This window comes from Chelon labrosus (genome assembly GCF_963514085.1).
Source record: "Chelon labrosus genome assembly, chromosome: 10".
NCBI lineage: Eukaryota > Metazoa > Chordata > Actinopteri > Mugiliformes > Mugilidae > Chelon > Chelon labrosus.
The window spans coordinates 25,671,832-25,699,636 of record NC_140360.1 but is presented as its reverse complement, the minus strand read 5'-3'; the positions used below and the strand labels follow the sequence as shown (position 1 = coordinate 25,699,636).

General features: G+C 39.4%; 1 protein-coding gene across 2 annotated transcripts; it reads right to left on the bottom strand.

Moving 5' to 3' along the window:
- Position 1: 1 nt before the first annotated feature.
- Positions 2-26,101, bottom strand: LOC311493764 (acetyl-coenzyme A synthetase, cytoplasmic-like). 2 transcript variants are annotated; one of them, XM_084552544.1, is made up of 19 exons: positions 25,289-26,101; positions 23,683-23,878; positions 15,304-15,395; positions 15,016-15,119; positions 14,853-14,925; positions 13,068-13,143; positions 12,237-12,345; positions 11,248-11,292; positions 9,237-9,374; positions 8,010-8,180; positions 6,855-6,988; positions 6,367-6,499; positions 6,117-6,173; positions 5,338-5,418; positions 5,128-5,236; positions 4,511-4,579; positions 2,855-3,031; positions 2,589-2,663; positions 2-2,276 (listed from the first exon to the last, which is right to left on the bottom strand). In XM_084552544.1, the coding sequence occupies exons 1-19, from the start codon at positions 25,416-25,418 to the stop codon at positions 2,149-2,151; spliced, it is 2,097 nt and encodes a 698-aa protein (XP_084408670.1). In that variant the 5' UTR covers positions 25,419-26,101; the 3' UTR covers positions 2-2,148. The 2 variants fall into 2 exon arrangements, with proteins under 2 accessions (XP_084408670.1, XP_084408671.1); XM_084552545.1 differs by lacking the exon at positions 11,248-11,292.
- Between the last annotated feature and the right edge of the window lie 1,704 nt (positions 26,102-27,805).

Genomic DNA, 27,805 nt, shown 5'->3' with positions numbered 1-27,805 from the left:
AGAGGCAGTAGTCATGTCCGTTTACTGTCATTGCATACACTTTGACATAAACAGGGAAATGAAAACACAAAACTGAAGATGAACAGAAAAAAAAAAAAAACAGCAAATTTGTCTTTCCTTCACCCGAGTCATTATACAGAGATGCTTCTGAATCACACAAGCAGCTGCACATTATTTTAACATTAGATAGTTATTAGCCTTAGAAACCCAGCTCCACAGTTGGCACATTAAGATACATACAGCAACACAATATTAATAAAAAAATAAAAGTGAAACCTGAACGAGGTCCTGCTTCTAATTTGTCTCCCTAAAACCAAACCACAAACATCACGCCCCAGATCATCTCCTAGTTGTTTAGGTGACTCTGATTTAATTCTTTTACTTCAAATTTGACTTCAGTCTCTCAGCACAGAAATTTATATATTTTTATTTTTTAATTCCATGCACAGATTGGCTCTGAATAGTTTGACAGGATGTCACTGATGTTTTCTACAATTTTTAGGGACCTTTTTTTTTTTTTTTTTTTTTTTACACAAATCCATAAATAACCAGTAATGATTACAGTAGTACCCACATCCTGGTGAATTTCTGGTCATCATCTTTCACACATTGGCTCCGTTTACAGGGACACTAGTATTCCACTAGTAATCAGAATCAAAACGCCTTAATCTGAACAGAGTGACCTGAACAGAATTTTTTTATTTTTTATCAGATTGAGAGGGGTGGTGAAAACCTTTTAGAATCCATTCAGAAGAAAAATATTAGTTCCTAACACTTGTTCTGATCATTTCTCTCTGGTTGGAGTAAATACATTCTTTCTGTGCATCAGGTGACACTATGAGTTTCTAGGAAGGACAGAAACATGGAGGTAGCAAAACAACCAGTTCAAACAAGTATTTGAAAAGATGAACGAAGCTGGAATCAGTGTGAGCAGCAACGATTAAAACATGGCCCTATCTAAGTCATCTTCTTCCGCTGAATCAATACAGAGTTGTCAATAAAGTTGGGAAAATAAACATCTTCTGTTACATTTAATGCACCACACTGCACAGAAGCACTTGGACGACAATGTTCTACTCTGACTGATGATTTGGGGCATGTTAATATGTATATCAGATGACGTTAGGTAGCGTCCATGTAAACAGATTTCAATCGGGTTGAAGAAATACTGTCCAAGTAAACGTAGCCAGTGTGCCAACTCCAAAAGTTGTAGATTATTTTACCAAATCCAAATCAAACCCGTACATAATTACAGCCATTTAAAGTTGACTTTGGTACCTTAGTTTGCTTTCACCTGAGAAGACCAAATTTGACTTTTTAAGTCAAGTAGTTGGGCAATGCAGGGCCCATTCCTTTATTTATTTATTTATTTTAATGGAAGAGCAGGTTTGAAGCTGTGGAGTCGACCGTTCGAGTCTAAACTATAGAGGCTGAACATTGTGTCTAGTTTCCGTCAGACTGACGCATTCAGCCTGATCACGTCTCTGCAACTAAACAAGATGACGATGAATAAACAAGCCTACGTATCTTTTATGAAAAAAGTGACAACAGAAATTAAAACAAGCAGAAAAGTTGAGCGTTCTCAGATTTATCTAATCATCAGTGCTATGGCGTGGAGCGAGGGGAGGAGAAGTTTTATTAAGGTAGCACTTCATATCGACCTTGTTCCAGTGCAGAATCTTCTATTGGACTGATGCAGGAATCACTGAATCTATACTTTTACTGATTTGTTGGACATTGCATTATTGGCGGAAACACTGGCTGAAAACCAGTAGAAGTGTTACCCTACTCTGTTTTTTCCACGCTAACAGCACAATGGTCTCTACCGTAGGCAACCTCTGGTTTTACCGTTGCTTTGTTTCTGAAAGGCAGCAGCTCTGTCAACCACGGACTGATGTTGTTAAAAGGTATCAGGTATTACTGCTGCACAGAAGTGGGAAATATCTACGAGTAAAATGCTGAGATGCTGCTGAACAGTGAGGTCCTTTTCATCTGGAGCTAAAGGTTGTTTTCTGGACAAGAGCAAGTTTGTGAAATTCCTCCTCCTCCTCCTCCTCTTCTTCTTCTTCTTCCCTGGTTCGGTTTGTGGCGGCAGTCACGCAGCTGCAGTCAGATCCTGCGAATGATCTGCGAGGATCCCGGAGGGCGTCACACTGCGGTGCGGCATCTGTTCTGGAAAAGCTGCTCAACGACTGAGGAGTCAGCCAGCGTTGAGATGTCACCCAGGTCTCGGTCGTCACAGGCGATTTTACGAAGCAACCGTCGCATGATCTTACCTGCATGGAGAGGGAGAGAGAGATTGAATCACACTTTGGATTCATATAAAATGGCAACCTCCAAGGCTGAAAAATGAAGGCATCAGTTGCAGTTCCTAGAACAGCCACTAGAGGCTGCCTTATGTTTAAATGTCTGGGTCTCCGAAGGAAGGAGTTAGCTGGGGTCAGGTACTGCCAAATTGCTACACTGATACACAGGATAAATAACGATAACATATAAAGACGATTTATTGTGCAGTTAAATGTTAAAACACTCCACCTGAACAGCCTGTGTTGCATGAATGATTCAACTTTTATTTAGTGACATGTTACCAGATCTGGTCTTGGGTAGTCCTGGAGCATTCTGGATGTAGTCAGGTGTAGCGATGGCCCCGATCTTCTCCCTCACTGTGAACACCAAACATTAACCATGTCAGACTAATAGTGGCACTGAAAATGGGGTTCCTTCAGGATGTCACACAGAAACTATAACATTTTACAAGGTGAAACTACATGTTTGCAAAAACGTTTTTTCTACTTTTTCATGCCAAGTTCACCCTAGCCAACAAGAATACAGTGACAAAGCTGCGATCACCAACCTTGTTTCTTCAGTTCTGCTTCCAGCGCGCTGTTGTATGACACTCCATCAATCAGACTCACGAAGCAGTAGAGGCTTTCTCCTTTGACAGGATGAGGTCTGCCCACCACTGCGGCCTCGGAGACGGCCTCATGCTCCACCAGAGCTGACTCTACCTCTGCTGTACTTAACAAGTGACCTGGAGGGAAGAGTGACGGAGAATATGTGTTTAACAGATCTAAAACGCAAAGTACGAGAGAAGAGCATCTCCTCACATTAAGACCAGACTGAGTACTTAATAAACACTGCTAAAACTACTTCTGTAATGTGTTCAGCCCCTCTAACCCCCTACTGGCTATGAAGTGGCAGTACAAGAGCCTATGGGTGGTGCATGGGCTTGAATACTTTAATCAACCATAACTATGACAGTGTAGCTGAAGGTGTCACCACTCTCTCTGTGCTGATGCTCACTAGTTATCACTTTGCTGCCTACATTTGCCATTTTATTTCGTTTACTGAAATAAACCTTTCTTTTTATGAAGTCTGTTGTCTGGTCTCAAGCCTACAAGTGAGTAACATTACACACTTTCACACAGGTATTGGACATTTGAAGAAATATTAATAAACATGCTTCATGCAAATATACATATATGTATTTTAATGTGACATAACAAGTGAATTCTCATGAGACATGTGAGTGAATTTAAAAGGCTGGAATTGTCCTTTTTTTCTTTGGAAAAAATACAGATAACCATTTAGAATTGACCCTTTCATGACCTTTTGATTGGTCTGCTCAGCACCAACCAGAGGGCCCCTACCTTTAGTCAACTCCTGAATTCCTATGTTACTGTTGCTAGGTTACGATGGCCATGTGGGGTCCATTCCCATAGAAACCTTGAAGACTTAGTTAGCTCAAAAACTCGTCTTTGTGACTCTTCAAATGGTAGAAACGGTACAGCTGACAAGTGTGAATAAAGTGGAGGAAATAACCTTACAGAACAAACATGAAAACTGGTAAAGGAAACAAGTGATGTCTGCCCACATTAGCATGGCTTGATAATCTTAGCGGTCTTACCTCTAGACTCAATTATTTATGGATTTTCTATGGGAATCGACTCCCACACATAAAATGCATGTTTCTGAGTATTGAGCATTACTAACTCGAACTAGATAATTGGGTCAAAAGAAGCATATTTCATGAAGTAAGCACCACATTATGACATACAACAGTTCTCTCAAAGTGACAGGTCACCAGTTAGTATGCTATTGTTCAAGAATGAACAGTACCATTTGTCATACTATGCAGAGTAAAACTGAAGCATGAGAGGATACAAAAGCTTTTCATATCTTTTCTATTTATTTTGCAGAGCTGAAATATTTTAAACAGCTGTCTACTGACAACAGAAGCTCTTGTTCAAGTTAAATCAATTTTATAGCCCTATATCACAAATCACACATTTGCCTCTGGGTGTTTTTACCACAAAACACTCTCTGTCCTCAGAGGCTCGACTCTGAGAAGCAAAAACTCCTTTAATGGAGAATAAAAGTGAAGAAGCCTCAGTGAGAGAAGAGGATGATGACTCCCTCTTGGAGGTTGGGTCGACAGAAAGTTACATGCAGCAGTGTCTTCTTTCAATGAAAATTAAAAGGAAAAGCAGCAGTTTGTCACAATTCATACCTGACACGTTCAGCATGTCGTCTATCCTCCCTGTAATCCAGTAGTAGCCATCCTTGTCTCTACGGCCACCTGGAAAAAAACATTCAAGCTTGTTACATACTCCGCAAGAAGTACGCTTCTCACGTGTCTTGATTTTGTTCTCACAGCCTGTTCTTGAAACACATTAACCAGGCAGAACTTTTTTCTAACTATTCAGAAATTGGAAGTAGGCGCGGTTAATGCAGAAAAGCAGAAATGCTAGCGGTCACCCTGTGAGCTCCCAAATGTTAATATTTGCAGTGTGACCACCAATCTCGGCATACTGTGTGCAGGCACATGCTGAATGAACAGTGGGATCCAACGGACACGGTTGTCAAAACGACTGATGGACATTCGAAAATAATAAAAAAGGTGCGTGTGTCGTATGCTGCAGTGGGAGGACCCTAGGAGGACTTCCCTGGAGTTCTGCACTTGAGTTTCTTGTGAAGTATAAATGACCTGGCCAGAATGAACTTTGTTCATGTTCTTGTTCCCCTTGAGAACAAGAACAAATTTCTTGCTTCTCGCAGAGCATGTAACACAAGATGAAAAGATTGTGTTTTAATGTTGAAATGTTTTATAAGCGGTCATATTCTCACCGTCTCCTGTGACGTAGTATCCGGGGAACTTCTTGAAGTAGGTGGTCTCGAACCTCTGATGGTTTCTGTACACCGTCCTCATCACACCGGGCCACGGCTGTTTGAACACCTGTGTGGAAGCGGAAGCAGAGGGCGATCAGTATGCAAGACAGGCAGACAGACCAATGACGGTCCATTTCATTTCCTGTGAGTGAGCTTCAGGTTCCTGACCAGATATCCTTCGCTCGGCCCCTCAAGCTCCTCGCCTGACTCGTTCAAGATGGCCGGCACCACTCCAAAGAACGGGAACGTCTGGAGGGCAGAAGAGAATCCTTGTCAGAATTCATCTAAAATCTGATTCCTCAGCTACAATCAAAAAACTATAAAGCTCAACCAGTTGAATAATAACGGATGGCTGCCTTGGTACTAGTGAATCATACGGGTAAAAGTGCTTGACTTTTCTACAACTTCTTTTTCCTCCTCCATGCACCTTGGTAGCAGGGGAAGTTGCGCCACAAATACTTTTTCTTAAAAGTTGAAGTTTGAAATGTTTATTCACATCAAATAATGTCAGTATGAGAAAATGTTTTAAGGATTAATGGCAGAAATTTAAGTTTTTATTTATTGATACATAAACCATAAGATTTAATGTCTACTACAAAAATAATTGATAGATTATTAAATTAAATCTACAACAATAGTTTGTAGCACCCTTACTTGATTCGCTAGATAATTACCTTGCAAAACCCTATGTCTCTTAATATCGAGGTCAGATTTGATGGGTTTGTGGACGAGAAGAACAGCAACACAGAATGTAAAACTAGAAGAGTTTATCATTTAGAATTTAGTAGTTTAACTGTTTCTGTTTTTCCAAACACCGTTTACAACTGAACTGTCTCTTGTGTGTCTCCTGTGTGAGTTATGCTGTGTAAGTGAGTTTGTCTTGCCATGTTGATGCACTGTAGATTAAAAAAGCCCCTGTGTGTTTTATTTTTCTCTCCTTTACTTACAGCAGATCCAGGTTTCATGGGTGTAGCAGCAGGAAGAGGAGTCAACACATGTCCTCCCTGAAAGACAAGAAAAGAGAAGAGTGGTCTTAATTAACTGTCTCCACCAGGGGGCAGTAGAAATGTTTTACATCTTTGTTAGAAAGTACTTTAAGATGCCATTAAATCAAATTACTTCTAAAAGACATATTTCACATTTATAAATATGAAAGATTCTTAGTGAATATCTGAGACTGTAAGAACTATCACTAACAGTTTCTGTCTGCCAGAAAGTGTCCACAATAGGACATCTCTGCTCTCCCACAACGTTGTAGTACCACATCCAGGCCTCGGGGTTGATGGGTTCTCCCACCGTCCCCAAGACCTTCAGAGACTCTCGCTTGTACCTGCAGACAACGAAGACAGAACAACACAGGTGGATTAGTTTTTGGACTAATATGATGGGAGAAACCACATTTATATATATTTGAAGATAAGTGTTTAACAAGTTTTTTGGTGAATGTACAAAAAATAAACGAAAATTCCAAATGAAACCGAAATATTGGCTCGTGCACTTTTACATTTGCTTGAGCTAAAAACAAGTTTTTTATTGTTTAAAGAGATCAATAAATACAAGTCCCTTGTATAGGTCTCAAAAATATGAATTATTAGCCATAAATTAAATAAACAACCAACTTATTACGACCTAGTTCATTCCACTTATAATAACATGCAGAATTAAAAACGCAGACATTGACTCACTTGTGCACTGGCTCGCTACCAAACTTCATCAGCAGTCTGATGGCGGTTGGAGCCGTGTAGAACTTGGTAACACGATATTTGTCCACAATCTCCCAAATTCGGCTCACGTCTGGGTAAGTGGGCAGGCCCTCAAACTGAGACACATAAAAACAGTAAATATACAGACAAAATACCAACAGAAGCAGGAAAACAGAAGGTTAATGTCAGGCTTTATGGAGGATTAAAGAGGGAAGGAGAACTGGCATTGTATCATTTAAAACAGATTGTCTTCTGCCTCAAAGAGCATTATAATATTAATGTTTAAAAATGACAAATAAGGCAGAAATTCATATGAGTTTATAAATGATCTGTAAAATATGAAAGCTGTTAGTCACAGTTGTTCTAAAATATTGTTTAAAGTTATTTTGAAATGTCTGCTCCAAAAACAAACACATATTCAGAGTAAAACTGAAAAAAATCAAATTTTTAAGCAAATTACGTTTCTGTAAGTTGAATAATCAATCAATTTGTTTCAACCAATTTATAAATGGGGAACAAAACATCTTTTCTCAGTTCTTTTCACCTGAGTTTATTATTTATTTACTAATCAAAGATTAGTCTGTGTGCTAACTATGTTTTTATGAATGAAATGAATTAAACCATTCCTTAAATTTTGACCCATTCCTCTACATTCAAAGTTTAAGTTTAGCGTGTTTTATGAGTTTCTGCATGCTGCCTGAAACAATGAGGAGATAACAAATTTATTATGGGGACGTTAATGAGAGTTCTGACACAGGCTTTACAGCCTTTCACACATGGTTGGTTACTGATGTAATTTCATTAAACTATTATTTACATAATTTCAAAAAATCTTTATATTTGTGAATGTTTGTCCTTTTGATGAAGTATGACCAAAAAACAGAGGCTGCTTTCCATTAAAAACACTCAAACAGTGTTTGCCAGCTGGACACTGCCGGTTATTGGATGTTCCATGCAAGGTACTATAAATATAAGTGACATAATGGATGCCCTGAAATTTCCATACTGGTTATAGATCTCTGGGGGCAGACTCCACCGGCAGGCAGCTACAATAGGCCGTTCATCAGCCAAGTTGGTGGAAGGCTGTAAAAACAGGAGGTTTAATCCCACGGTTCCTCAGGCTCAGGCTGCACTCACCAGGACGCTGGTGGCCCCGTTAGCGAGTGGGCCGTACGTAATGTAGGAGTGTCCGGTGATCCAGCCGATGTCTGCCGTGCACCAGTACACATCATCAGGCTGGTGGTCAAACACCAGTTTGAAGGTGGTGGCGGTGTAGAGCATGTAGCCACTGACTGTGTGAAGAACTCCCTGCAGACAAGTCGACAAGCAAAGTGATGAATGAAAACATGTTTAAAACACTCAAAAATAACAAACTGTGGCATTTATGGACTGTTGAGAATAATTAAATGTTAGTTGTGGACTGACTGTTCATGTCATAATCCATGTAATAATTAATGCACATTCACAGTAAATGCAACAAGGCAAAACATGAACATGAACATCTTACACTTCAAGAGAAACAAATCTGAAAGGTAAACTGTCATAAAACAAGAATTACAGCCGGGTGGTTGTTTGACTCCAACAAGTCAAGTCTCTGTTTACATCCACGTCTGCCCAGAAGAAAGAAACTTGAAGAAATTCCCTGAAAGTGTTACTGCGATATTAATATTATTAATATTGAAAATTAAATGAAACACAAGAAGTTAAAATGTAACCGTCTTCAAAGTTCAAGTAATCCATTTTTAAACCACTCTGAATAAGATAATGACAGTTGTGCTATATAAATGCTCCATGTGGTGTCCATCTCAGCCTTGTACAGCTGTATGCAGTGGTTTGGACACCTTACTAAGTCATAACTAACTTCCAGAATGAACTTTGACGTTTGGGATGAGGTTACTTCAATGTAAACCCTGTCAGTGCTGCACAATGTTCTGCAGATGCTCTGGAGTCAAACAGAGGTTGTGTTTTTCTGTCCAACAGTGACAGAGCTTTGATTCAAAGTTTTTCTGATCTTTTTTCAATGACATTTCAGAGAGTGAAAACTGTCAGCTGAAGCCTTTATAGCTTCCCTGTGCCACAATCACCCTTGAATTCAATTCTTTTGTCTGCTTAAAAGAAGATGTTCAGGTTTGCAGAGATGGGAAGTTATTAAGTCCTAAATAAGAGTTGCTGTTAAAAAAGCTGGTCTGTAAACCACACATTAAGGATTTTTGTTGCAACATTAACCCTAAACTTACTCATGTGCAAAAACATACATAGCTCATCTGATGACACAAATACCTGTGTCAGCTATAAACAACCCGGCTGAAGCTTTCATCTTCTCTCAGTGTATCTCAGTTTGTGAGTGTGTTTATTTATTTTTACCTTTGGTTTTCCAGTTGAGCCACTGGTATAGAGGATGAAGAGCGGATCTTCAGACTCGCACCACTCTGGTTCACACTCGTCTGAAACTCCACTGATCAGAGTGTGCCAACACAAGTCCACGTCTGGGTTCCACGGGACCTGGTGTGAAATAGAAACATACATACAAACATAGAAACATACATACAAAGACATGGAAAGAAATGATCAGAAATTCCAAAAGTTATTAATAAAATCTTCGCCAGTCAGTCAGAATAACAAATGTTTCTAAGATCTAAAACACAAAACAAAAGTTAGTTAGTTTGACAAACATGTCGCACAAATCTGAGTGAATAAAGCAACAAAGAGTTGTTAGAAAAATAACAAACATGGGTTTTTGAGGGTGTTGTTGTAACTTATTCCCTGTATGTGCATCAGAGCTGCGTCATTTACTATCTAATGTAAACTATGACTAAAGTTATATTTAACATAAAGTGAAATATATTTACAGTTTAAGGAGAACAGCATAATAACCTTTGGACCAAAGATACAATAAGATAAGCAGAATGACTGACATTGACAAAGAGAAAGGTACAGGCAGAAAGATTTGGTCATAAAATAAGTCATTACTCAGGAAGAAGGTTTCCAATTACTTAAAGTGGTCCAGATTTCTCAACAACGATGAATACATATTTTAGATCCATTTCATTTGCCTTTATGTGCCAAAGGCTATCAATCAGAGGCTCCTTTCAGACCGTAAATCAACCCAGGTCTGATGAAATACAGAATGCTGTTCTCCTGGTTAGACATTACCCATGAGCATCATGTTGGCAGCGATTTGAGTTTTCAGTTACAGTTCAGATTTTTTCAGTAATCTCAGACAATCATTTTAATCAACCATAAACAAAAGTAAACAGCTGATCGGTAATTTGCTTTTCATGAGCTGGACTGTATGTGCAGCAGGAGAGAAAAAGCTGAACGGTTGATACATGTGTGTCGCACCAAGACGAAGCTTGAGCCAGATAAGATGTTACCAGGCGTGAGGCAATGATGGAAAGGTAATGTGGGCGCTGATAAGGCGACACGCAGAGCTCTACCTCTGCTCCCTGAGACAAAGTCTATAGAAACTTGTTACTGAGAAAGAATCGGGGGTCTGTTTGTATCTGGAACTGAATTAAAAAGGTATGAATCTGTTTCTAGATCAAAGTGATCCGGAGTCACACAATTATACCAAAGAAATATTTGTTCAAAGATGCCGTGAGAGAAACAAGGCCTTCAGAATAGGCTTAAAATTGTTAAAAGCAAAGAGAACCACACAAACAAGCCCCTGACTCTTCCTGACTAGGTGAAGGAGAGAAGTGTTACAGCAGTTACATTAGTGAGAAAAACACAACAACCGACAGAGACGACGGGGCATTTGAGTACAAAATCTAAAGATGATCAACTCCATCAGAAGAAAAGATAAACAACTACAACATGAAGAGTGACACAAAGAGAAAAGTGTTAATCTGAATTCCACATTCAGAGGGAATTTACATTTTATTCCAATGAATTTAAACAGCGAAGAAAAACCTTTCTTGATCTCACGATGCAATGTTGTCATTTTTATTGTTTAAGTCATATAATTTAAGTTTTGGGCTTTATTTCACATAATTTTACATGTTAACATATAACCTATTCTACATGTCTAAATACAGCAGAAAATTTAAAGGTTTTCATTGTCAATCTCTGACTGAGTAGACTGAACTGTCAAAACTCACTGGAATAAAAAAATTCTGCTGTTGGGCAAAAACAATAAATCAACAAAAATAAATCCAATATGAATATATACGATCAGAGATATCAATTGGGAATTTTAAATGAAAGAAAACTAAATAAATGCATCTGATAATGAACTTTAAGATTTGTACATTTATTCTTTTTACCCCTCAGCAGTAAAATGCAAATTCTGCTTCAAGTGAAATTCCCCTTTACAAATAAAGCCAAAATAAAGACGTTATTGGGGTTTAGTGGAGGGAGGTGGGGGTGAAAATACCTGCGGGGCATGACGTATTTTCTTTACTCTCTCTGTCTGTTTCTGCTGGACAGGAGAAAGAAAGCCAGAAGACGAGGAGGACAAGGAGGAGGAAGGAGATGTTAATGATGGAGAGTGGTTATTTTAAAAACCAAAGAATACAAAGTTAAAAACCAGGGTCCCCAAAATCAAATCAATATACAGTATGACAGTGATGGAAATTTTAGGAGATTAGAAAAAACAGATTAACCCTTAACCGCATAGACCATTTTTCTTAAAATGGCTCAAGGCTCGAACATATTAATACATAAATGGCTATCAGGCCAATTTCAGATCAATGCTTTAACAAAAATGCGTGTTTTATAATAAAGTAACCGTTGTCATGTATTTGTGTAGACTGGTAGATTTCACGTTTACACTTTTATTTTCAGAGCCATGTGATTCTGCTTATTGTACAAAGCTGCACCTCTCCGTTGTTATAGCTGATTCTGCACAAACTATATATTTTCGAGCCTCCATCAGCTCTTTGTGCAGCTGCAGCAGCTGAAGACCAATGTTTTAAAGGACGGTGTGTATTTGTGTGAAAACGTCTGGCTTCTAAAGGTGGAAATTTGACTTCCTTATCAGTCCAAAATTTTTCTAAAGACCACTATTTTGACATCCAGAGTGCATAATGGTCATGCACCGGTTCTGCTTTTATTGACCCGATTCATAAATGGCTCCAAAACTAATTCCACAGCTGCAGCTATAACAAACAGACACACTTCTGTATCGCTGCATCTCTGTTTGGACAATGTAACAGTGAGACAACACTAACACCTTCAGATCCAACTGAAAACAAATCATTTCCATTTAAAAGTTATTACACAGGGGGAAGGATGATCTTGGGAATAATGCAAATGAACTTAATGGGACACACCATGAGGGGGCCGCATGATAATATGATAGCAAATCAAACTGGTGCTTTCTGCTCTCGTCTGTGACAGTCATGTTTTCAGTTTGTCGTTTACCTGCAGATCAGGACACGATCGTTTGGCAGGAGGAGACTGAGAGCCCAGAATCTCCTCTGGTTCTTTGGACAAGTGCTTCAGCATTATACACTTCTCCACAGGAAATCCTCTGCACAGACACAGAGATGTAGAGATTTTAAAACCTTACACTCAATGAGAATATGACCAACATGTTTTAATCAGTGCTATCTGTGCAAACTTTGAGACATGACATATTTAATATCAAAGAGTGAAACAGAAATGTGGTGAATCAGTGGAATGATACAGAACTGTCTGTACTGTGGTTTTCAGACTGCTATTAGAGCCTCCATCATCTCTACACAGCTGGGCACTCAACACAAGGTATAGGTGCAAATGTCAGATCAACAAATTCAGAAATGTACACGTTTGCAAACGAGTCCTCACTGATTCGGGACCAACTAAATATATTAGAGCCTCTCTGAACTCTCTGAATTTGTGACACCACTTTTCTTTCTCTGCAGCTGATGCAGGTGAAGGCCAATGTTTCACAGGACAGTGTGCATTTATTTCAGAAAGTTCAAACGTTTATAATAGAGCGCTCTGTTGGAAAAGTGTGCATGGAGAGAGTTTCTGAAACTATTCCGAAACCATTTAATAAGCAGTTCCACACATGCTCTTCAGCAGTGGGTTTTAAAGTAAACACCAGGAAGACGAGTTGTTCCAATCAAATAATAAATTATACTATTATAAATTACATTAAAAGTTGCTATTTACAGATAGCTGGGATAGGCTGCAGCCTAAAAATGTCCTCACAAAGACAGCCATGCAAAAATGTGTGTGTGTGTGTGTGTATGTGCCCAGACAGCTTACTTGTCTCTGCATTTCTGCAGTGCTTCGTCAGCTAAGAGCTTCAGGTTGATCAGCTTATCTCCTCTATAGAAGCCATCTGAACCATTGAGAGATGAAAACAGAGAGACACAAATGAATACAGAAGATTTACACAGCGGTTGGATCAGTTTGGGGAAAAGAAGACATACTTGTTTGTTCAGGCTAACGTTAGCTAGCAGGTTAGCTAGCAGGTTAACGTTAGCACAAGATTAAAGTGGCAACACTTTTCTCAAACGCACATTCACTACCAGTATGTCAGTAGTGCCAATGGTTGCTGTAATCTTCAACTGAAGGCCAGTCTCTGTTTGAGTTTTATAATCTGTAATTCCAAACAAGAGCTCACACCCTCTCTCTTTCTACAGTTTGACGAGTATTTAAAAGGTCAGACAACTCCTTACAGGGCATTCACACAGACAGATAGATGATAGTATCTGGCCTCTAGTGAATCTGGAGTTCGAGCTGCCTCTGCAGCTTGGACCACTGTGTCTTTTTACATATGCATGTTGACAGTGCTCCACTACAGTCGAATACTTAAATTGTCACTTGGTATTTAAATCTGGGCTGGAGGTGAAGTCAAAGTAATAGAAATGCACCCATGTTGCATCTTCTGGGGAGGAAAACATTAATATGAAACTCTAAAGTGAAAACCATCTGCTTTTTATTCATAAATTCAACATTTTTAATGAAACAGAGGGAAGGTTACGACTTTTTTTTTTTAACATAAATTTTTTGGATTAAAAATATCACATAAAAGTTATTGTTCGGTATTTTCATTTGTGCAGGTCTTGCCACTTGGGGGCAGCGTAAAAGCAGAAACACCTTTTGAGTTGACCTGGCAATCCTTTTGTCTCTTTACACAGAGAGCAGTGACATAATCAGTGCTTTAGGGGCACTTTATGAATGCGAGTCCAATTTTTACTCTGTTGTAACTCCTGAGGCTCTCTTCAGCAGCTAAATCTAAATGCTTAAATATGTTGGTCAGATAGTCTCTAACTGTGGCCCTCCCTTCACTCTGTCATTATTACTGTAAAATATTGATTATAGTCCGTTAATAATAATACTGACATCTGACACTATTTCCATCTACATGTCACTATACATTTCTACAAAGTAGAGCCATTGTTCAGTGCTAAACTGTTTAGAGCAAGGGGCTCTGTAGCTTCAAAGTGTTTGACAAAGCTTTATCTATGACAGTAAAACTCGGCAGAGTTTTAGCTGTTTTCCATCTCTCCGAATACTTTCTTTACAAGGTAATAAAACACTGATTACACAGCGAGTTAAGATAAAAATGCCACTGAGCTAAACACACTATGATCCGCTTAGAAGACTTCTATGAATAAGGAAAATCTGTATGGGGAGGGGTTTCCAAACACAGGTAATTAACCCACTGGATTAACACGTTATATCCCCAGACTCTAATCCAGCTAATAAGACTTTGATTACTGGCCCCGACTCAGCACCTCATCTCAGCCAGCAGCAACTTCAGCTCTTTGTTTCAACCATTAGAGGCCCGAGTCAAGCCCGAGGGCCCTGCAACAACTAAACTCAAGTCTGCTGAAGTTTCTTCAAGCAAGACACAAACAAATTTTCTACTCAGACAGAAAAGGAAATGTTAATAAAAACTGAATTTGTTAATTAATACAGCAGGTGTTATTTAAACTTGATCACAATGAAGAATGTCATAATCAATTCAGAATAATTACATTTTATTAAAGTATTACTCTTTTGAAAATGTGTTTGAATTTGTTTTAATAGTCTGAAGCTGACCTGCAGTGATGAGCAGAGAACACTGGGAGTCCAGGATCCTCTCACACAGAGACTCCGCGGAGAAACCTGCAAACTGGAAGCAGCAGTGTAAACAGTGTTAACATCCATCATTTTACCTCAAACTGACCGTAATTCACCACATACACCATCATTTCTAACTCACCACAATGGAGTGAACAGCTCCGATGCGCACGCAGGCTAGCATGGCAACGACAAGTTCAACCACCATGGGCATGTAGATGGACACACGGTCTCCCTTCTTCACTCCTGCAGACAATACAGTAAGATATTTTTGATTTAATCCAGATATTCAACTTCAGCATCTTATTCGTGTTCAATATTTCCTCTTCATTGTGACCTAGAACAGAAACACTGATAAATTCACTCAATGTATTGTCTACTTCGTAGATATTCCCAGGTTCAAGTGTAAATGAGTGATTTTGTAACGCACCCTGTGATTTCAGGACATTGGCGAACTGGCAGACCCTCTGCAGCAGCTCTCTGTAGGTCACCGTCAGCTCATCACCGGGATCATTGCCTTCCCTGAAACAGAAATTAAACACACGGAAAAATGCATGAGCAATATCTTGTTTTTAGACCTACCAGTGTTCTGTGTTTCTTCAATGGTAACAGCAAACTAAACAACTGCCCCACAATGTCAGATGACTGGAAACTGCAGGGATTATCATTTAGAAGAATAACATGCATCACTAAAGTATAATATCAATTGCGCTTTTAATATGTGCTTCAGTTTATTTCTTGAGGACAATCATTTACGTATATTTATCAGTTAATCTGCAGATTATAATCTTGACTAACTGTTTGGGCTATGAAGGAAAAAAAGGCTTTCAAGTGTTTTCTGTAACAGAAAGAAGAAATATTTGTCAAAATTGTTTCACACATTGTGTTAATTAACACTGAATGTCTAACTTTTATCCAGCAGTCCATCTTAGCACTTTGAGCGGCCAATCAGGTTTATCTAGGTCGGTCACTTAAAGTCTCAAACAGAACAGTAAAAGAGTCGTTACAATCCAGCTCTTGCTTCAGCCAACTTTTGATTGGTAGAACTTCAAACCAGTTGTGAAACTCCATCTAAACTTTCCCCTTTTTCACAACAGAGTATCACCCTGGGCGTTTCAGGAACTGTGAGCTTGCAAAAGAGTCATTTAAGGTCACATATCGCCACACACACAGAGAGCGATAGGATAAGCTAAGACCTCTAGTAATAACAGTCTCAGGAACAGAGGACAGAAGAGAATGAGTTGTGACTGCTCTGCCTCTTCACATTATCAAATACAGCCGTGCTAATTTGTGAGCATCGCCCAGCTCGTCTCTCGACATCAACGTCTTAAAAACCCAAAAGTACGAGTTATCACGAGCTATAAAGAGGGAGGAGAAAGGTAGGCTGATGAGTACACAAGAGTCTGACAATGTGTCCCAATTCTTGAGACTATATAGCATACCAACAATATATGGTAGAGTTATTTGTTAAAAATACTCCATCATACACTATATTGCCAAAAGTATTCACTCACACATACAAATAATCGAACTCAAATGTTCCAATCACTTCCATGGCCACAGGTGTATAAAATCAAGCAACTATACAAGCATTTGTGAAAGAATGGGTCGCTCTCAGGAGCTCAGTGAATTCCAGCGTGGTACTGTGATAGGATGACACCTGTGCAACAAGTCCAGTCGTGAAATTTCCTCGCTACCAAACAGCAATTATAGTCCCAGTCGCTTTAACTCAGCCACGAAGTGGCAGGTCACATAAAATGACAGAGTGGGGTCAGCGGATGCTGAGGCGTATAGTGCACAGAGGTCGCCAACTTTCTACAGAGTCAATCGCTACAGACCTCCAAACTTCATGTGGCCTTCAGATTAGCTCAAGAACAGTGCGTAGAGAGCTTCATGGAATGGGTTTCCATGGCCGAGCAGCTGCATCCAAGCCATACATCACCAAGTGCAATGTAAAGTGTTGGATGCAGTGTTGTAAAGCACTCTGCCACTGGACAGTGGAGACGTGTTCTCTGGAGTGATGAATCACGCTTGTCCATCTGGCAATCTGATGGACGAATCTGGGTTTGGCGGTTGCCAGGAGAACGGTACTTGTCTGACTGAATTGTGCCAAGTGTGAAGTTTGGTGGAGGGGGGATTTTGGTGTGGGGTTGTTTTTCAGGAGCTGGGCTTGGCCCCTTAGTTCCAGTGAAAGGAACTCTGAATGCTTCAGCATACCAAGAGATTCTGGACAATTCCATGCTCCCAACTTTGTGGGAACAGTTTGAGGATGGCCCCTTCCTGTTCCAACATGACTGCGCACCAGTGCACAAAGCAAGGTCCATAAAGACATGGATGAGCAAGTTTGGTGTGGAAGAACTTGACTGGTCTGCACAGAGTCCTGACCTCAATCTGATAGAACACCTTTGGGATGAATTAGAGTGAAGACTGTGAGCCAGGCCTTCTCGTCCAATGTCAGTGTCTGACCTCACAAGTGTGCTACTGGAAGAATGGTCAAAACTTCCCATAAGCACACTCCTAAACCTTGTGGAAAGCCTTCCCAAAGCCTAGCTACAAAGGGTGGGCAGACGTCATATTAAACCCTATGGATTAAGAATGGGTGTAAAGGCAGATGAGCAAATACTTTTGGCAATATAGTGTATTTGGCCAAAGCTATCGTCTCCAAAGACATTTATCCAAACTTGGTTCAGTTTCTCTCATTGCATCAACATAATATAGACTGAATGATGAGTAGTAACAAGCTGAAACCAGGAAGAAGATGACTTTAAAATGTTTAAGGGCAAACAAAAGGAGAAAGGTGTAACATAGGGGTTCATCTAGAATGATATGGAAACACAAGTAGCTGGAATAATCAAGTTCAATACCTTTGACAACTTTGGGACAGCAACAGACAACTGAAACAAACTGATTTTTCTATTTTCCCAAAATATTACAGATCAAAAAATAAAAATAATAAAAAAAAAGAGAAAACACGTAGGATAAAATTGCTAAGGAAAGATATTCATTAGTTGTAGACCTACAATCAGTTATATATATATATTTTTTAATTCACTGATCAATCATAGTCTAAAAAAAATAAATAGAAATTTAAATACAGTAGATTTGAAAAATGCCCATTGTAATTTGCAAGCTCCTTAGTGAAGATCTTTAAATGGCTATTTTGTCCCAGGAAAATTATAAATTTAATTTATAATCAAATAATAAAATGTTTTTTAAAACAATAATGACTTCCCATTTGAGAGGCTGGACACAGGAAATGTTTAGTAGATTGACTAATCAACTCAGTTTGAGTACAGTTTTTGCTGTTGATCGTTTTACATTTTCTAACCAGAGGAAATTATGCAACATGTGCTAAAGCTCATCATCTAATCAGCAACTTTGAGCTGTCGGTGCTGACAAACTTCACACATACATACATTTGACTTTTTTTGGCAGGTGTATGAAGCTCTCCATTTCCCTTGTAGTAACACTATATAGGGAGGGGTTTTAAATATTTAGTTTAACCTTCAGTGATATCAATGACACTCAAAGTACAGCTGATTAAATACAAAAACGTCTTTGTGAAGGGACAATGTTTTGCATGTCAGTGTAACGAATAAAGTTGGAACTGAGAGCAGCTTGTAGCGAGAAACTGGGACACAACACAGGAACAAGTGCACCTGAGGGAAAGACACATCTTTTAGACAGGAGACAGATGACCGACGTCACATAAGAGATGTGAAACTGACGACAGAACAAGTATGAGTGCAGGAAGACAGAGCTGTGACGGCGACAAATGTGGAGCAATTATGAAAAACACCCAAAGGATGAGGGAGGGAACTTTCATTGCACCGTAAGGGGAAAACTGCAAGTAAAAATACTGCATGCAAAACTCAGCACAGATAAACTGAGTTACGTATAGAGTCATCAGAGATTAACTTGTGATAACAATGCCCTGTAAAGACCGGTTGGTACATGTCCTCAATGCTCTCTGGTTTTAACCTGAATTTCAGTTTTAAGATCAAACTGTCAAAGTGAAGGCACATTACTACAGTTACTGCACAGAAATATGTGAAGAGGACATCAGAGAATATCAGGAAACTGGATTTTGGCATAAGCGACCCACAATTTGTCAGTCAATGAGAAAAGAAAGGAGTCACTGTCAGATGTGTCATGAATAGATCCAAATGTGTGAGGTTTTCTGCACTGTGTTCTTTATTGTCCAACCTGTTGTGCAGAAAGAAAACAGACACACAAGGAAGAAGATTGCAAAATATTTGTTTCAGCAGCAGTGACCGGGGATTTCATTACAGCTCGAGCTTGAGCACTAGCCAACAGTGCTGCCTCACTGTTTGTCTATTCAAGTAGAGTTTCTCAACAGAGCACACTGTGTCTCTAAGTGTGTGTTTTCCAGTATTGTGTGTGAGCTGTTGGTAGGAGGAGAGCCTGCATAGCTGAAAAGTCTCTGTGACCCATTTGGCACTGGCAGCAAATCAGAGTTGCATTCATGGAATAACTAACACTATACTAGAGGCCTGACCTTGATAATCATCTCCAACACGATATCTGAGTTGCTCACAGAGTGTTCACAATAAGGTCGTCAATGTGGCGTTTGACTGTCTGATCAATCAGTTTTCACCTGCAAAGGGTGATCTCCAGGCAAAGCACACAAAGCAGGTTAATCATTCCAGCGTATAGCTCTGAACTGTACTCTGTACGTTTGTTGATCTCTGAAACAATCGGAATTCACATTAGAGCTGCAACAACTGGTGGATTAATTGACAGAGAGAAAATATGGCAACCAGTTTGATGTTTTATCAACCATATTCTCCAATCTAAGGAATGTGCAGCTTTTTTTCTGCATTTAAAGAAGAATCACCTGAAAACTTTGGTCTGAACATTTGACAAAGTCAACTTGAACTTGAGAAGAACATTCCACTGTTTTGTGTGTTTGAATGTTCACATGAGATGAGGTGAAATGGGAAGAACCTTCTGTGTGCCCTTTGATCTTTGTGTAATTTCATCACTTGTTTCTTAGCTGACCAGCCTATCAAAGAGCTCTCTCTGACCAAATTGTCCACCAGCGATTCAACAAGCTGAAAAGAAGCTGCCAACAGGGGCCCAACTGCTCCAACTGGTGCCAATGTTGCAGGTCTTGATCAGTACTGGGAGATCAGGGTCCAATCTAGGCATTTTTAAAATGATCTGTTCAAGGCTCTTTTTGAGTACTGTGGGACATAGACGCCATCACATACACACGCAGCCTGCACCGGCACGAGCCATTTATAGTTGTGCGCTCGTCAGTCTGGCTCGCCTTGTAAAAATGCCACCCATGCGCCGTGTCTTTTGCCAGTCGGGTTCATTTTCGTTTCTACTTCCTGCTTCTCTTTCAACAATGGCGACTGAAACCTTCGCCCAAATTTCGCTGAAGACCAGTCACACAAATGTTTGTATCTTCGAACCTCCTCAGTTAACCTTCTCTCGATGTGTTTCATCTTTATTGGTCCAAAACAATCAATTCGAAAATTGCAGAGATTTAGAAGCAGCTGGAAATACTAAAGCAGAAACACGCTACTACCAAGCCTGTTACAAGTCTGCGTTGCCCAGGTGCACAGTTACATTTCTGGGGAGGTGCACGTCGGCTACGGTGCTAGAGTGTGCGCAGGCTCTGCGCTGTTGCCGTAGCTACGGTGGCAAATTAACAGAGAAGGACAAACCGCCCATAAGGGTTCAGCCAAGCCCAACCTATTGCAGTTACTTTTTTTTTAGGTCTGCCATAAACCAAAACCACATCCCTGTAACATCAAAACTTCTTCTACATTCTGATTAAACATGTCTGCTGCGGAAGTACTTGACTGTGAAAAATTAAGATAGTCAAAATATTTAAATTATACAATGTGAATGTTTGGCAACGAGATCGTCATTCAATACGATCAACTTGATTCACCGCCAACAAATAAAAACAAAAAACGTTAAGTACACTCAATGCTGAACGCTGTACAAGAGAAAAGTTTCCTCAAGACTGAAAGTAAGATAAGAAAACCCTTTATGAATCTCCAGGGGAGGATTTTTTGTTAATTTAAGATTGTGACTTGGACTGGCCAATACCGAACCGGTGTCGGATCACAGGCAAAAAAAAACTTGACCAGAGCCACAGACATTCACCGACAGCCAGACACTGGCCAATGCCTGATTGACGGTCCTAATGTAAACAGACATCCAGATCTGTACACAGAATTGTAGCTGAAACGTTAGTTTATTTACAACTACCAAATATCTGACAGTGTTGCCATATAGAACATGCTAACATAGAATCATAGAAGTTCATTCTTGGCATTATCCTTCACAACACTTAGTTGAACAAATATTCTCTGGTTTCTGCTTCTTAAATGTACTTTTCCCCTATTTTCCTTGATGAAATGACTTTAAACTGTCTGCATCCTTATTAACATTTCTAACAAACTAGTTTTGTGTATCGTTCTTGTTGCAGACTGTTGCTAAAACAAGCTGGAAGCAAACTTTCCAAGAAGGGTCAGCTGACATATTTCTCTGCCCTGCTATCCTAACTGGAAACATTAACAGCAATGATGGCTCAACCACACACACACACACACACACACACACACACACACACACACACACACACACACACACACACACACACACACACACACACACACAGAGTCAAGTATAAAGACACAACAGTATTATCCCTTTTTTCAACACTGAGTTTAAATGTCGGTCTGACTGACACTCAGGGACGCGTGACGAGATCTGATGAAAACAAACTTCATTCTAACACAGCACAGAGCGAGAGGGAGTGCTTACAAAATAAAAGACTGGTCCAGATATGTCACTTTTCCTCCACTGTATGAGCAGAGGAAAGATCTGCCAGAATGTTTTTATTTAGTCTCAGAGGAACAAGTTTCAACTCTGCAAATAGTAGTGATGATATAACAGCAATTTTACACTAAAGGGATACACAACCAATACATTTCCCCTGGTTGACAGGTTTAAGTCTGTTGGCTAATGTAATCTGAACACATGTTCAAGGAAGCAGTGCTGTACATAAATGAAAACAATGGTCAAGTGTAGCCCTAAAGCATTCAGCTGAACTTCCTGTGCTTTTTTTGGAGATATTCCTGCAGGTAAAATTCACTTAAGCCACATCCATAATCAGAGCGACGGAGGGACATTCTGCTATCGCTGCTACATTCAATCACGTTTCCATTTTGGCCTGAATAGCCCCGTTTTAAAAGCTCTGCGCCGTCTAACTGCATTCCTCTCTTCTCTCTCATTCCATCACCCGCCTCAAGTCACTGATGTGTCCTCGTATGAATGGCTTAGGAAGAAGAAAAGAAGACGATGAAGAGAAGTGATGCTGCAGACTGAGAAGAGGGCCTTTCAGGACAAAACAGGACAAGTGCAGGGATAAAGAAAAGCTGGCCAAGAAAATATGGAGCAGTGATATTTAAGACACTGAGAATAGGTGGCTGGTGCATTTATTATAAAATATCATGAATAACGTTACAAATATATCTACTGGAGCTAGAGTTAGAAGTCGACATCTATGCTTGAATATTTTGCACTCAGATAACAGTGTAAAAGTTCTGCAGCTTTAATTAAGGTATTTGTTTGACAAAAAGATGCATTAGCTTGTGATCCAACGGGGCATTATGCTGAACTGTATGTGACAAGCAGCACATGACGTGGAAGCTAACAGCCAGCAACCTGTGAAAGCGCCCACCTGTTTATCTGCATGCAACCAAAGCCTGCTTGATCTTGACTTTCTGGTCCATCGCCTGCAGATTCTGCATGTTCACATGCAGGTATCTGTTTATAGAAATTAATCTTGGTTCTACATTATTTAACTGCAGACAGCAATCTCCAGAGAGTGGACACCATTTCAACTGCTTCTTTGTTGCTTTATGCAGACTCCATTAATTACAGTGTCAGGAAGAAATGAAAATAAAAAAGGTGAGAAATGGAGACAAAGATAGAGGGAAGAGAGAAGAGAGAATGAGGGAAAGCAAGTGAGAAAAACGTAAAGACAAAGGAGAGAGGACCACCGCGGCTCCATTCATAAGATCTGCTGGTATTCAGTCCTGTTATTGTTCACAGAGGCAACCCCCCCACAAAGAGCCAACACACACACACACACACACACACACACACACACACACTTGAGTTTCCATCAGTTCAGAGGGCATTCACTTTCTGAGTACTCATCCCAACAATAACCACTACTCGCCTAAAGCTAGGTTACAGATGCTTTACACATCTCAGTGACCTCTTAAAAACACACACTTTGTTTTGTCCTGAAGGACTCAGACAATCACACACTCTCTATTTTGATAATCAATTCATTCATTTCTAAAACTAAAAGTTTAAATAGTTGACAATTGTCAGACAAAAAAAATAAATACTTTTGTGACCTCAACAAAGCAAAAACTATGATTAACCTGTCAATTCTTTTTTGTTGTTTAGCCTCTATAAAATGACTTGTAAAAGAAACTCTTACAATGTCCTTTAAACTTGACTAAAAGTCCAAAACTCAAAAGACATCCAGTGTACATAGATGTGCATAAAAGGGAGCCTTCATATCTGAAACACTGAACCAGACACTATTCTACATTTCATTAATCCTTTTGATTCAAAATGATCTACACAGTTAATAAACAGTGAAAATAATTGTTGATCATTTTTGGTCGATCAGCTAATCAATTAATGAACCAACTGTTTCTGCTTTTAACACAACTCATGTTTGATTCAAATGTAAACCCCTTCATGACCACAGACTCTATGGTCACAAAAAGGGCCTTGTACTCACCAGAAGAAAGCAACTTTCTCGCCCAGTTTCCTCTCTTGGATGTTGTGGTCGAGGAGGTTGTAGCAGATGTTAGTGGAAGCTCCTTCCATACACTTGACAAAGATTTCTCCTTTAGTCACATCGAAGTTGTAGCTGAGGAACTGGCCCGTGTGTTTGGTCTTCCAGAAGAAGTCTTTAGCGATGTCCCCCCAGAACTCTGCAGCACAGGAAGAGCCAAAGTAGTTAGAGAGAGAAAGACATCATCTTATGAAATGATGAATTCATGAATGAGTCTGCCGTTTGTTTTGATATATTTCTCAAAATTAACAGAAAAGTAAAATCTCTCTCTTGTGCATGTTTGCAGGCTGGGACTTGGAGAAAAGGGTCCCACGTGACTTGACACAGTGGGCCAAAAAAATAAAAATGATTCATATTTGGTAAGGAAAATCCTTTTATTGTTACGTATTTCTGATTTGACTTGATTTGATTCTTGTTGGAAGTGCAGTTGCATTTCTGGTGCAACGACTTATAGTGCTTCCAAGGCGTGGAGGAGAAATGAAATATTACAACGGTCAAAAGTCCAGCTACACTAAATTGTTTTGTTTTAGGTCTTATGATCTAGAATCATAGGATCAATGTTACAAACGTTACTTTTACATTTGAGAAGACTATTAAACCAGCTAATATTTTTGGTTATATGTTTCATAAATTATTCTTCATTGATTCACTGACTCAAGGAAGCCTGGCAAAAGTGTAACTAACTGTCTGAGCAATCTTCAAATCTGTCTAATCTTATTGCAGTCTGAAGTATTTTACACACCCTGCACATTACACCAGGAAATAACAATCATTACAGATGCAGCAGCTGAGTAGCACTTTTTGTTACAGTTGTGTTTATTGTATTTTTTTGTGTGATTTAATTTTTGTATTTCGTTAACCAAGCTATTGTTAACTACTGTTTTGTCATCAAAATATTATAAAATGAACCTGTATTTTCTTTGGCCAAACAATTTAAAACTCAAAGACATGCAGTTAATTGATAAATAAAAGCAGCAGGTCCTCACATTATGCACTTATTAAAACACTTAATTTAAGGTTAACTGGGTAATCCTTTCAGCTCTAGCAGTGCTGGAGACAGTCCACATGTGGTAAAATCTATTATTTGTTAAAAAGTAATTTTGTTCATCAACAAAAATGTATAACTGTTGAGGATATTCACAATTGGAACAATGTGTATTGGGAATTGAACCAATTTGAAGTTGGACACAGGTAACTTTCAATTCAATTAGTTGAACTGTAAGTTAAAGTAACATTAAAACTGAACATATCTGGGTCTGAAGGGAACCTGAAAGCTTGGGCATTTTCAAAATCTCATCTGTTGCAGACTCTACTGACAGCCCGCAGCAATGACAGGACACCACGGATGTAGACACGGATGTGTGTGAAAAATCTGAATAACTTTCTCACTGCTGAGGATGAGCATATGGATGGTTGCTACAGTGTTCCAGATAGTTACTGCACTTCGGCAGTGTTGTTCTTAAATCTAACGCCTCAGCTTTCACATATGCTGCATTTAATTTGCGTGTGGCAGGTGTCTTCTTTACAGAGGTTCAAAACAGAAACTTACCATCTGGGTTCTCTATGGATTTCATGTAAAGCTCCTTGTATTTCTCAAAGCTGGAGATGTGAGCCTCCTTCTTTAAGTCATCGGAGCCGTGGAAGACGTTTTCCTTCGGGGCTTTGTCGGGAATCATCATGAAACGTTTGTTTGACTCAAGTTAGTAGATAAGAGACGTAGCAGCAGAGCAGCCCACACTCACACGTACTCCGTTAACTTAGTCGGCGATCGGGAAATCGAAAGTACGACCAGATGTTTGCACAGATAACCAATATTAGCGCTGCAGGACGGCCGAAGACGATGCACACAGACCCCTTCAGCTGCACAAGCAAGCAGCAAAATCAATCAATGTAAGCTAAGTGCTAGCTAGTAGGCTATCAGCAAAGTTCATTCAGACTTCCTTGTTTTGCAGGATTATGTTTTGTTGTTTTTTGCTGAAATTCGTCATGCAAAAGACGACTTTGGACCCAATTCGTGCAAATGCGTTTTTAATCTAAAGCACGGATTAGTTCTGGTGCAGCTCCGAGTGTGTCTGTTCGCTCAGGATGAAAAAACAAACTCCTGCACGGACACGGGTGAGTGGTTATCCAGCTAAGCTAACAGGCTAAGCTAGCTCACTTCAGAAGAAGAGGAAAACCAGTAGACGCGCGCCCAGCAGAGGCCTTCTGTTTTTGTTTTAGCTGTATACTCTTAACGACTTTTTAATTTTCAAATTAAAAGCGTCCTTTCAGTCAGCAGAGTGTCTTTCATGCTATCCGTAAGGGTGGAGGTGATTTTTTTGTCCCAACGTTGACAGTTGGCTGATTCTTCTTCTTCTCCTTTTTCTTTCTCAAGGAGAACGAGCGTGCGGCTCTGAACTCTGATTGGCCCCGAGGACTAGCCAATCACATCTCGAGGTGCCTTCATACACTTCTCGAAAGCTCCGAAATCATAGTACTAACAGTGTTAAATTAGACTTTTGCTGCGTTCAAGGAGTCTCATAGACTGTATGAGTGGTCCTGATAGTGAGAGTTCAAAAATGTATCTGTTTAATACGGAAGTTAATACGGAAGAGGAAAACGCTCATATTGTGACCATTGACTGTGACACACCCACAAGTGATATCTGTACAACAGAATTCCTTAAAAAAATATGTATACATATCACAATAAATTGCCTGTTTCACTGGTTTGAAAATATATAAATAGGCGATGTATGCAGTTACTTGGAAATGAACTAGTATTTTAGTCAAGTGCCTAACAATTATTGTACTTTCATTTAAGTTTTATTTATTATTATTTTTATTTTTTGTTGTGGTCGTTACTATTTTTCGGTTTACGTTTTTCACCTATGTCAGTTGTTTGTACCGTAGTAATATATTTATATCATGAGGTGACTGTTAAAATAACAGGGACCAATTCGAGACCCTCCCATTAAATTTCAATTAACAACTTTACTTAATTTACTAAAACATTACATTTGCAGCTGTTGATGGGCACATTTTCAGTATTTTAAAAATATGTGTTGTCCAACACCGCTCCCTGTGGACAAAAGTATATACTACATTGTAATAACTGAAGAAAAAAGGAAAAAAATATTTTAACTGTTATTTTTTTCATTTATTAAAGTAAGAAATTCGAATTATACGGATACCACACATAAGTGTAAAACTCCACAATTTACTTTGAAAACCGGAGGTAGGGTAAACATACTAATCTATATAAAAAAATAATGTTTGTATGTAGCATGGCAGACTGGTCTAAAAAACGGAGATGGTAATAATATCCATGTTTGAGAGGAAGAACAGGCTAATCAGCGCTATTATGGACAAAGGAGAAAAATACATCTGCTGGTGAGTCACTGATGCCTGCAAACAGGCGTAATAATGACTCAGTAAAGTCATCAAGCTCACGTCTGCCGTGTGTCTGGTTCACAACGAAAAGAACTGAAGCAGCGACACCAGGGACGTTTCCCAATACTGCCTCCGTGTGGACAAGTGTAAGTATTACACATTAATAGTAAAAATGAACATAAGAAAAGAAAGAGGAAAAGATCCTGGGGTTTAGATCCTGTCACTAAGATTTATTGAAGTGAATTCCAACTTATAACACCCAGAAGTCTAAAACACAGAAAATCATCTTTGGAAACCATTCACCTGCCATTAATCTAATCTCCTATACACTGTATTTATCAGTCTCTCTTTAATTGGCATTAGGGCATGTTGAAGGTTCTGAATAGTTAAGTCGGGCTCAGGTTTTGAAAGGAAGATCAGACTAATCAGTATTATTAAGAAGTCAGGGAAATACACCAGCTGTTGGTGAGTCACTGACACCTGAAACCTTCCAGGAAAATAAAACAGATGGAATATTTCATCATTGACTCATCACTGCCACCAAAAAGCAACATCATTGTCACTAAATTAGTTAACGATGTGAGTCTGACAGAATCAACTGCACCAGCTGGTTGTTAGTTTGCACCATTCTGATGAATCCCCTCTTCATATCGTGTTAGTTGGACGTAACGTAGAGGCTCCCAGCCCGTTGAGTA